The sequence below is a fragment of the Rana temporaria genome, chromosome 1 (genome assembly GCF_905171775.1).
Source record: "Rana temporaria chromosome 1, aRanTem1.1, whole genome shotgun sequence".
NCBI lineage: Eukaryota > Metazoa > Chordata > Amphibia > Anura > Ranidae > Rana > Rana temporaria.
The window spans coordinates 447,956,296-447,968,951 of NC_053489.1; the positions used below are offsets into that span (position 1 = coordinate 447,956,296).

At 40.2% G+C, this 12,656-nt stretch overlaps 1 protein-coding gene across 4 annotated transcripts in view; it reads left to right on the top strand.

Annotated features, from left to right (window-relative positions):
• Positions 1-12,656, top strand: part of MLLT1 (MLLT1 super elongation complex subunit) — a 98,067-nt gene that overhangs the window by 58,741 nt on the left and 26,670 nt on the right. For 2 of the 4 annotated variants that reach the window (XM_040327198.1, XM_040327216.1), the window contains one exon: positions 1,377-2,363. The exons of the other annotated variants lie outside the window; for them this stretch is intronic. In XM_040327198.1, the coding sequence (XP_040183132.1) occupies positions 1,377-1,505 (129 nt within the window). In that variant the 3' untranslated portion in view covers positions 1,506-2,363. Of the gene's footprint in view, positions 1-1,376; positions 2,364-12,656 lie in introns of those variants that run through there. 4 annotated transcript variants of the gene reach the window in all.

The window sequence follows — 12,656 nt, forward strand, 5'->3', positions numbered from 1 at the left end:
GCGATCGCCTAGGACACGTCACAGGTCCTAGGCGATCTCCTGGCCAATTACACGGCGCGGCGCGGGGCCGCGCCGCTCGCGCATGCGCAGTGCCGCGCCGCTCGCGCATGCGCAGTGGGTGCCCGGCCGTGAAGCCGAAAGCTGTCACGGCCGGGTGCCCACACTGAAGATGAAGACGCCGGCCGGGGAGGGGGGGAGAGGAGCGGAGCCCCGGCCGGCGCGTCGCTGGAGCAGGTAAGTGCCTGTTTATTAAAAGCCAGCAGCTACACTTTTTGTTGCTGCTGACTTTTAATAAACACACAAATGGCTGGAACTCCCCTTTAAAGTGGTTGTAAACCCGCCCCCACAACTTTATCCCATGTAAATCAGCATAAAAAACCCTAATGAACACTGCTTGTAGAAATATATTTACTTGCTTAGTATTGTTGTAATCTTTTTTGTTCTTTAGAATGACGTCACTGGAGCATGCCCAGATCTCCCCTGATCTACGGCAGGCACACTCTGTTTGCCTGTCTGTCTGTTATCAGGGCTTTCTATGGCACAACAGTGAAATCCCACTAGACTGCATAATCACTCAGAGCTTCTTCCTACACCCCATGTGACCATGTGACATCACATGGAGTGTAAACCTGGGCATCGGACTGAATTACTGCAGTCTTATTAGCTGAAGCTGATAAGACTGACATAGGCAAAAGCTAGATAATCGGCAAATACTATGGAAATTAAACAAGTGGCTATGAGCAGGGAAGCAGGGTTGCCATAGAAACATTGGATTGAGAAGGAGGCTTGGTTAACAGTACAGAAAGTGCTCAATGTATGGGCAGAAATACACTCTATGTGGACTCAGAAAACAATACTTAGGATGGCGCTGCCTTGCCTCTTGAAACAAGTTTTTTTTTTTTTTTTTAAGTTTCTTTAAACAGTAAGTAATATGCAATTTGGGCTGGTTTACAGTGGCTATAGATTGATAATTACTTAATATAATGGACTAACTGAAAAAAAGCATCAGAGTGGGAGAGTTTACTTTTTCTTTAACTCTGTTCTGTGCAACAGACCCTTTGCCTTCATTAAAGTCATTTTAACTCGCCACACTCTAAGCAACTATATCACTTGCACCTCTTCCTGTTTCTGAGCTGGACATTGGCAGGGGATTTGCCTTGAAAGAAAAATGCAGTAACCACTGAGTGTGTGACACTGTTGCTTGCAATGTGAGCTAGGATTACTAGACGATATTCCACCCATTTGGCAGGTGGTAGGCACGTAACTGACAGTTTTTAGGTTTCTTGACAAACTGTAATAGATACAGTGTGTGAAACCAATTAAAAATGCAAATTGAAAGCCGATGATCTCATTGTGTGTGTGATCTTCCTCCTCAGATCGTTAATCTTATAGAAGAAACAGGCCACTTCAATGTCACAAACACAACTTTTGACTTTGATCTTTTCTCATTGGATGAAACAACTGTTCGCAAGCTACAGAGTTACCTAGAAGCTGGTGCCACATGACCCTGGGGTTGAAGGGGAAAGTATGAGAGAGAAGAACATGCTGTGGGCTGTGTATTCTTGACATAAAACCCTTATTCCTTGACGTTACCATGGTCAGTGCACATTTGGAGTTGATCGGGCTGAACCCAGCAAATAGGATCATCTGTTCTAGACTATTCCTGCAGTGCAGTGTGCTGCCTTTTACGAAGTGACATATTTTACCAGAAATTTTAAACCCATATTTTTTTCCATTCACACTACATCTATAAATCTGCACTGAAAACACTACAGCTTCTACAAGTTATGTAAGAGAGTGGTGTAGAAATGGTTAAAACTCTATTGCTCATGGACCTTTGGCAGTGCATGCTTTTAAGATGTCTTTAGAGAATCGGAGGTGAAATAAGAGTGCTTCATTTACAGGTTTATTGATTCATGCAACTTTTGTTTTTCTTTAGAAATCTAAAAGACATGGTCTGTAAATCTTGGCATTTTTTTTGAAGCTTTCTATCAACTTTCTTCTAGAGCAATCTGCTACTATTTCATGCTTTCTAGTTCAGAGTAACCAAATTATCAACATTTTGGGGAAGAATGTCCTATAATATTTCAGTGCCAGAAAAGCATTTAAGCATTTCAATGGTAATGCCATTCTCGATCTTTTATTTTTTATTTTTTTTGCCACTGGAAAATGGGGAAAAAAATTGGTGGAAGGTATAGTTGAAAGCTGATGGAACGCTCCAAATTTGCCAGAAAATTGCAAAGTGTGTGGCCAGCATTAGTGATCTTTGGAGACCAGAGTTGAAAAACAATGGGGTGGATTTACTAAAGGCAAATAGACTGCACTTTGCAAGTGGATTTGCTTAGTTTAGTAAATGAGGGGGAAGCGCTGCTTAACTTCCATCATCCAATCAGTTTTTTTTCCTTGCATGTGATTGGGTATTCTTTGCAAAGTGAAGCTTCATCTCATTTACTAACTGTGCAGTTGCTGCAGAGCTATTTGCCTTTAGTAAATCTACCTCAATGTCTCAGCGGATATCTGCAGATGTGTATGAGTGTGAAAAATGCGTGCATATAATATATATTGGCAAACACACTAATGGGTTTGTTTAATAATTTGCAATAATCAATGGCAGCCAATCAGAAATTTACTTCTGGAAACTTAGATGGGAAAGAATACGAGAAGCTTAAGTCGCAATATATGCCATGTTTTATCAACACAGAACTGTTGGAATGTCTGTTTTAAATCTGATTGGCAGCTGTGGACAACACCGACTGTTTTTATTTTAGCACATATTGAGAAGTGAAGCCATCTGTGTATTTTTACATGTGCGGTAAAATTGTATCTTTGTATTATTATGAGGCTGTTGCTCAGTATTTAATCTCCAGATTTCCTGCCGAAAGCATGAGCCCCCCCATCCACAAGCAGTTTAATACAGGAGTAATCTGTATTCTTCACTGTGAATAATCTCTGGTAATGCCTCCTCCTTTACTCTCTCTTGTCCACGTTAAGTGTTTTGTATACTATTCGCGATTCAAGTTAGGTGGAGATTATACTATTTATGGTGAGCAAGGCACGATAGAGCACTGGCTACACTCAGCTTTGGAAGCATTACGGAACTTTGAATCTGTAAGCTGTATATTATATATATTATATATATGTATGTATGTATTTTATGTATAAGAGGGCCTGAAGAAGCAGTTACCCTTTCTTTTTTTTTTTTTTTTGATGGTTAAGGGTGGAACAAGGATTTTTTTCCTTTTAAATCATCGTATGTCTTTACCATTTTATTTTATTTTAGCAAGTGATTTCAAAATTTGCAAGTTGGAAGTGATTTTATGCCATTTTACAATTGTAATTTATAAACATGACATTCTGTTTTTGGAAGGGCTTTTTACGTGTTTTACCATTTATTTACTTTCTGGACAGTAGAAGGAAGTACAGGCAAAAAATGCTTTTTTATGTTATGTGGGAACCAGAGTAATTACATAGGGCACTGCTTCCTCTCTTGGTTCTAGCAGGTACCCGTAGAATTCCCAGCTTCTTAAAGGGAAACTATCATGTATTTTCACTGAGTACATATTTTTAATTTGTAACGTTTGAGTGAAAGGAATATTTGACTTGACTTTCACAGTTTTACTACTTGCCGTGCTCTTTTTATATGCTGTATACAGATTCGTAAATGCTCTTTGTTTTGGTAATTTCTTTAGCAGGGAATTTTGCCATGCTCTTTTATAGAGTCATAACTGGGCTTATGGAAGGATCATAGTAGTTTTAAGATTGCAAAATCGAGCAGCACAGGCCTTCTTTTTTTACAAAAAATGTCCCCTTATTTAGCTCTACTTGCATTGACTGCATATCGGTATCAAATACTGCATTTAAAGCAGAACTCCAGTCTGCAGCAAACTATATTTTTATACTCCTGATCCCTCCCCTTTTCCTTCCCTGTATGCTGTACAGTTTTCTTCCTCTTTTTTTAACGTTTATTCAAGGTTTTCTACCTTTTTTAAAAAGATGAACAGACATCACACCTATCTAAACCAATACACACTGTTTTGCCTAAATGTAAATGATAGAAGACCATAAACCGAGTTACCATCCCATAAGCCTTACTGTTTATGTATAATATTCAAACAGCACACCTGCATGTTGGTTCTACTCCCTGTGAAACACAGCATTTACACATAGATGGCAACAAAGAAACCTATAGTAGTATATGTTGGCTTCAGTTCCTGGATTTAGTGTGCCTAGTAGGTGGGCTTTTCATTAACATTTTCATCTAGATAAAAATGGCTCTGTGGAAGTTGTGTGCATCATATTGGACACATCAACAGTAATTGATAGCCCTGAAGCCCAGGGGGGGGGGGGGTGTGTCTTATGCCTAGTACACACAAATAGAAAATCGGATGAAAAATACCGCTTTCAAAACGATCGTACAATAATCTGATTATTGGTATACAGCTTTTGAGGGCTCACGAGAGTTCATGCAAAAGGGACGAACGCGGAAAAAAATTCTCGTACGATACTAGATCGTATAATTTTCATTTAATCAGGACAGTAGTCATCCAGTAAAAAAAACAGAAGACCAAAACCACGCATGCTTGGAAACGAAAAAATACAATACAATACAATACATCACTTCCAAAGTTGTATTCTGTCATACGAGAATTTTCGTAACTCTAGTAACCTCTTCGTTTTTTAAAGGAGACTAGCATGCAAAAAAAAGGACTATCGTTCGTCCAATTTTCTCATTGTGTGAACGAGGCTTGAGACAGTCATTGGGTTTGAAGGAGACTGGGTGTCTGCAGACCTAAAGTGTGCCTGCGGCAATGACCTTCAGTGGAAAGTGAACAGCTCGAAGAGGGAGAAAATGAAAGAGCAGGACAACATTACTGTTTTCCACCAAGCATATGGCAGAGGCATATGGGACAGAAGTGGATGAGACTGGAGTTCCACTTTAAGAACAGTGTAAACAATTGCAGGGTGCTCTGTTTTCTGGTCATATACACTGAGATGTTTGAAGATGGTGTGTAAATTCAGTTGATTGCAGCTCAATTGAGGGATTGTAGTTACTTCATACAGTTCATTCAGTTCTAACAAGACTGAATCTTTAAATTTTTACTCAAGCCCAGCTGTGGTTAGTGCTTTCACAGCTCAGTTAATTGTATAGCCTCCTTGTTTTCAGTACTGCAGATCTGACTAGTAGATGTGCACATAAAGAAAAGAACAATAAAGCACAGTAATTGTGCAGCACTACTAAGCAGGAAGCACAGCAGAGCCAGCATATTTAATATTGCATAGACTTCTAAGCTATACCCCAAAACAAGACAATAAAACATGAATTTACTCATTGATAAGAATATTTAAATGATGCAGTTTACATGTAAAAACTATAGTTTCCCTTTAAAGGGTCAGTAGGAGTGACTAGTTTGGCTGTCTTTTTGAAATTGCACAGGTACTTGTCAACAATACAGCCTACTCTAATATGAAACTATTAAATATTATGGTGACCAAGGATAGGAATCCTGCTGCTTGCTGCACTGACCCTTTCTGAATTTAGCAGAGGAAGTTTTTTTTTTTTTGTTTGCCCCAAGAATAAACCATAAGCTACCTACACTGCCTTCATTTAAACACTAGTGTTGTTTTAATATATGTTCATTGTTGCACTCCTTTCCAAACACTACCCTTTTTGGACCAGCTTCAGACCCTCCTAGGACCAAAATGAGAATGACATGTTTTAAGTGGTAAAGGCCACTTGTGTATGTGATCCAATTCTACAAATCCCTTTTGTAGGTCATTAAAATAAATAATAATAATGGGCATGTCTAGCCTTTCCCTTCCTAGGTCTTTGTGCTATCAGGACATTGTGTACGGAAGCAACACTACAGCTATTTTAGTCTTGTCTTATCTGAAGTGTTCTCTCCACTAGGAGAATAGTTATTGTACACATATACTGTATTTGTATGTTGTGTTTGTAAGGGCAGACATTTAGAGTTTGGGTCTTCCACACAGTATTTGATTCCCTCCATTTTATGTCAGTATTTCTTGTCAACTGCATAAGAACTGCATTTCCCTATAAGATATTGGACATCAATTAACGATGTGTCCCCTTATTGGGAAATAAAATAACCTTAAAGGTATTCTTTAAACACCGTTCGATCATCAAGAGGTTGGAAGAAAACACGATTGCTTGAATGATGACTTTATAGACTAGACGGTAACATCTGCATGGTTTAAAGGTTGGGTTCATGTGAGACACATCACCTAAACTAATTGACTTTTGGGTTGGAGAGTTAAATTATACTTTTTATAGCACCTTCCTTTGTTCCAGTTCAGTGATGTTCCATTTGCTTGCCCCCCCCCCCCCCCCCCGACACTGCTTCTTCTGCCAACATGGATTTTATGTGTTGGTGCTCAAGGATTGCCTTTTGGCTTTTGTGTGGATGACAGGAAGAAGCAGCAAGGGGAGAAAGAGTCTCACATGAGTGTATACCAAGAGCTGTAAGAATAACTTTACAACAGCTTGTCCCTTCCACCAAAACAAAGTTGTTTTGAGTGGAGCTTTTCATAGTTGCCAACTAAAAAAAAAAAAGACACTTTCACAAAAATCCTCTGCAATTCAACGGTTGTATTGTCTAAGACGTATTTATTAATGTATCGATCAAAATAAATTGGTTTTGAACCAAACTTGATGGTTGGAAACTGTATCGCTGAAGATGCATAGGTATTTGGTCTTGTATTATTTTTATTATTGGAATTCTTGCAAGAGTTTTTATAGGAACAAAAAATAAAAATGAAGAAATTATATTTCTTTGCATGGACTTTTATTTCATTTTAAATAGCTTGCAGATACCTAAACAAATCGCATGTTCTAGCTTGGGATTGACTCACAGCAGGAAAACTTCTACTGTTGACAATGACCAGTGTGGGTCTATGAAAGGGATGCAAGACTGTAAGCTCCACTGGGGCAGAGGCTGATATAGACACTTAAACTATATCTGTAAGGTACTATACACATTGGATTAATTAAAATTATTTAAAGACTTTTGATATTCTCACTTTTTTAGTTTCTAAGAAACCATAGTATTTTACATGTATACATGGCACAAGATGCTACTGCAGCACAGCATGAAATAGAGAAAATCTGCATGTGTTCGATTGCTGTGTAGACTTAATTTTTAAACTCGGAAACATCTAGAAGTGCAAATTGTGTCTGTAAAGCAGTACCCTGAAAACTGTGCAATTTGCCCATAGTTCTTCCTGGTATGCAAGTGTACCCAGGCCCTTTATAGGTGTAAATCTGCAGCGTGAGATCTAAGGCTATGCTGCTTCTTACTGATAGTCACAGGAAATTTTATCATAAGATTTGTTGATGTTGCTATTAAGAGATTAGATTGGGTGAAAACAAGGATACAATATATACAGTGGGGAAAATAATTATTTGATCCTCTGCAGATTTTGTATGTTTGCTCACTTACAAAGAAATGAAGGGTTTATCATTTTTATCATAGATGTATTTTATATGATGGAGACAGAATATAAACCAAAAATCCAGAAAAAAACACATGATACAAATGTTATAAATTGAGTTGCAGTTCAGTAAGTAAAATAAGTATTTGATCCCCATGCAAAAAATGAATTAGTACTTGGTGGAGAAACCCTTGTTGGCAGGCACAGATGTAAGATGTATCTTGTAGTTGGTTACTGGGTTTGCACACATCTCAGGAGGGATTTTGGTCCACTCTTCTTTACAGATCTTCTCTAAATCCTTAAAGTGGAGTTACACCCAAACTCCTAACCCCTGGACATGCCACATGGCATGTCATTTTTATTTTGGGGGTGGGGAGCGGGTTCCTAGTTTTGATAGGTACCCAGCTCCCATTTCCACTCAGGCCACCTAGGCGACTTGAGAGGAAATACCCCCCCCCCCCTGCCACAAGTCTCAGAAGACTGCCCGGCCTCTGAGAAGGCACAGCGCGACTCATGCATGCGCATCTGGCTGTGAAGCCACACGTTGAACAGAGAACCATCGCTGGACTGTGTGACAGGTGAGAGTGTTTATTAAGTCAGCAGCTACAATTTTTGTAGCTTCTGACTATTAATAAACACAAAAGCAAATGGAACTACGCTTTAAAGCGGAGGTCCACACAAAAATGGAACCGCCGCTTTTCGGAATCCCTCCGGTGTAACATTTGGCACCTTTCCGGGGGAGGGGGGTTCAGATACCTGTATAATACAGGTATTTTCACCTACTTCCGGGCATAGACCCTGCAGAATTTGCAGGGGTCAACGTCGCATCCTATCGTCCCCCGCTGTCTTCTGGGAGACAGAAGACAGGAGGGACCGATTTGATTGCACAGCGTGACTCGCGAATGCGCAGAAGGGAACCGGGAAGTGAAGCCGCAAGGCTTCATTTCCTGATTCCCTTAGCGAAGATGGCGGCGGCAGCATCTGTGGACCGAGGCACGGGTCAGCCTCAGGTGCCGTCATCACGGGTGTGCTGGACAGGTAAGTGTCCATATTTTAAAAGTCAGCAGCTGCAGTATTTGTAGCTGCTGACTTAAAAAAAAAAAAAATTGTTCATCAAGACACCAAAAAAGTACAAAAAAAAAATTTCCACAGGAATCCGCTGCAACTTTAGGGGTGCGCGCTATACGCGGGAGCGCGCTATACCCCAATAAATACGATACTTAATTTACTCACTGAACTGCAACTCAATTTATAACATTTGTAGCATGTTTTTTTGGGGGGGGGGGAGTTTTGGTTGATATTCTGTCTCTAGCATTTAAAATACACCTATGATAAACAATTCTAGACCCTTTATTTATTTTTGTAAGTGGGCAAACTTACAAAATCTGCAGGGAATCAAATACTTTAATGTTTTCCACTGTATACACAGTGCACTGCATAAATTGGTACACCCTTTTTGAAAAATGTAAAATGTAATCAATCTCTCAATGAACACGAGAACAATTTCCAAAATGTTTACAAAACTGAGTCTTCTAGAACATTTTTTTTAGCTCACTACATGAAAGTAAGGTTAATAATATAATTTAGGATTACAAAATCTTCAAATTAGTTGACGCAAAAATGAATACACCCCCCAACAAAAACTACTACATCTAGTATTTTGTATGACCTCCATGATTTTTAAGGACAGCACCAAGCCTTCTAGGTATAAAATGAACAGGTTGGCAACATATTACAACATTTATCTTTTTCCATAGTTAAAGAATAACCTATTTTAGAGGCTGGATGGAGAGCGATGCTCAACTTGTCTCTTCCGAATTCCCTATAAGATGTTCGATTGGGTTCAGATCAGGAGACATACTTGGCCACTGAATCGCTTTCACCCTGTTCTTAGATGTGTGTTTTGGATCATTATCATGGAAACATGTACGACAACCAAGGGCACGGAAAGATAGTGGCATCTTCTCTTTAAATATAGAGCAATACGTCTGTGAATTCATGATACCGTTAATGAAATGCAGCTCCCCGACACCAGCAGCACTCATGCAGCCCCACAGGAGGATACTGCTGCCACCATGTTTCAATGTAGGCACCATGCATTTTTACTCCTCACCTTTGCGATGCCATATAGTTTTGAAGCCATTAGTTCCAAAAACATTTATCTTTGTTTTACCACTCCAGAGTACAGAGTCCCAGTAGTCTTCTTTTTCAGCATGGGCCTTGGCAAATTCTAGGCAGGCTCTTTTGTGCGTGGGCTTTAGGAGGGGCTTCCTTTGTGGACGACATGCAGTACAGACCAAAAGTTTGTACACACCTTCTCATTCAAAGAGTTTTCTTTATTTTCATGACTATGAAAATTGTAGATTCACACTGAAGGCATCAAAACTATGAATTAACACATGTGGAATTATACCTAACAAAAAAGTGTGAAACAACTGAAAATATATTTCATATTCTAGGTTGTTCAAAGTAGCCACCTTTTGCAGCAGGCACATCTCTAGAACTGTTAAGAGGAGACTGTGTGAATCAGGCCTTCATGGTAGAATATCTGCTAGGAAACCACTGCTAAAGAAAGGCAACAAGCAGAAGAGACTTGTTTGGGATAAAGAACACAAGGAATGGACATTAGACCAGTGGAAATCTGTGCTTTGGTCTGATGAGTCCAAACTTGAGATCTTTGGTTCCAACCCCCGTGTCTTTGTGCGACGCAGAAAAGGTGAACGGATGGACTCTACATGCCTGGTTCCCACCGTGAAGCATGGAGGAGGAGGTGTGATGGTGTGGGGGTGCTTTGCTGGTGACACTGTTGGGGATTTATTCAAAATTTAAGGCATACTGAACCAGCATGGCTACCACAGCATCTTGCAGCGGCATGCTATTCCATCCGGTTTGCGTTTAGTTGGACCATCATTTATTTTTCAACAGGACAATGACCCCAAACACACTGGAGGGCTGTGTAAGGGCTATTTGACCAAGAAGGAGAGTGATGGGGTGCTGTGCCAAGTGACTACCTCTTGTAGCTCATCAAGAGAATGCCAAAGGTGTGCAAAGCAGTAATCAAAGCAAATGGTGGCTACTTTGAAGAACCTAGAATATAAAATATATTTTCAGTTGTTTCACACTTTTTTTGTTCTGTATAATTCCACGTGTTAATTTTATAGTTTTGAAGCCTTCAGTGTGAATCTACAATTTTCATAGTCCTGAAAATAAAGAAAACTCTTTGAATGAGAAGGTGTGTCCAAACTTTTGGTCTGTACTGTACATGCATGCCATTCTTCTGCAGTGTACACCGTATTGTGTCACGGTAAACGATCACCCCAGTTTAGCTAACTGCAGTGAACATGCATGGGGATTTTCTTCAACCCTTCTCATCACAAGAGGTCGCTGTCAAGGTGTTAACTTCCATGGATGGTCTGAAGGTCTCTTAGAGATAGTTACAGTTCCATCTTTATATATTTTTGTATTACTTTTGCTACAGTATTCCAACTGATAAGTAAAGGTTTGCTGATCTTATAGCCTTCACCTTTCTTGTGTAAAGAAATTGTTTTCTGTCTCAGGCCTTGTGACATTTGTCTTCCATGTGGTGCCATTGCTGACAGCATGAAATGGGAAGGGGTTTTCTTTGTTAAGGAACGCCCTTTTACAATCAACTGGCTGCTGGGCACCTGTAATCAAATTCTTGTTAATTAGGATTTTGTTGTCTCAGGCTGGGATCACACTGATACTACACGACAGTCATACGACTTTCATCCTACTTTGCTCTGTGACATCAGTCCTACATTGATCCTACATTCATCTGACTTGAATGAACCGGATACTACTTTGTTCCAACTTTGTGATAGTCTGACTTGTCCTTTGAGCAATCAAAAGTCGGATGGTTAGGACAAGGATGGATCTGAGGAAACAGCGGAGCTGTGAAAACGCGTCATCCCATTGGCTGGCCCAATTAGCCATTTTCCCTCCCCGGTGTAATGTGACTCGTTATTGGTACCAGGTCTCAGGTGTGAATGGGTGGAGCAGGTGTGTTAAATTTGGTGTTATCGCTCTCACTCTTTCAAACTGGTCACTGGAAGTTCAACATGGCACCTCATGGCAAAAAACTCTCTGAGGATCTGAAAAAAGAAATGGTTGCTCTACAAAAGGATGCCCTAGGAGGCTATAAGAAGATTGCCAAGACCCTGAAACGGAGCTGCAGTACTGTGGCCAAGACCACACAGCGGTTTAACTGGACAGGTTCCACTCAGAACAGGCCTCACCATGGTCGACCAAAGAAGTTGAGTGCAACTTCAGCATCATATTCAGAGGTTGTCTCTGGGAAATAGACGTATGAGTGCTGCCAGCATTGCTGCAGAGGTTGAAGGGGTGGAGGTCAGCCTGTCAGTGCTATGACCATACACTGCAAAACATTGGTCTGCTTGGCTGTTGTCCCAGAAGGAAGCTACTTCTAAAGATAATGCACAAGAAAGCCTGCAAACAGTTTGCTGAAGACGAGCAGACTAAGGACAATGGATTACTGGAACAATGTCCTGTTTTTTTTAATTGATGGCAGCAAAACATCTCCAAAAAGTTGGGACAGGGCCAGTTTTACCACAGTGTATCGTCCCTTCTTTCAACAACACTGTAAATGTCTGGAAACTGAGACCAGTTGCTGGAGTTTTGGGAGAGGAATGATGTCCCATTCTTGCCTGATGTAGGGTTATAACTGCTCAACAGTCCTTTTGTTGTATTTTTTTGTTTTAAGATGTGCCAAATATTTGCAATTGGTGAAAGGTCTGGACTGCAGGCAGGCGAGTTGAGTACCCAGACTCTTCACTTTTAAAAAACATGTTTTTGTCATAGATGTAGCATGTGTTCCTTTTGTTCTGCTGAAATATACAAGGCCTTCCCTTAAAAGATGTTGTCTGAATGGAAACATATGCCGTTTTAAAAGTTGGATATATCTTTCAGCATTTGATGGTGCCTTTCAGATGTGCAAGCTACCTATTCTATACGCACTAATGCACCTTCATACCATCAGAGATGAATGCTTTTGAACTGGGCACTTATAACAAACCAGAAAATTCCTCTCTTCTGTAGTCCGGATGATGCGGCACCCATGGTTGCCAAAAAGGATGTCAGTTTTCCACTTTGCAACAGAGCATTTTAAATTAGTTTTGGCCCAGAAAAGACAGTGGCGGTTCTGGATCATGTTCGTCAATGGATCTTTG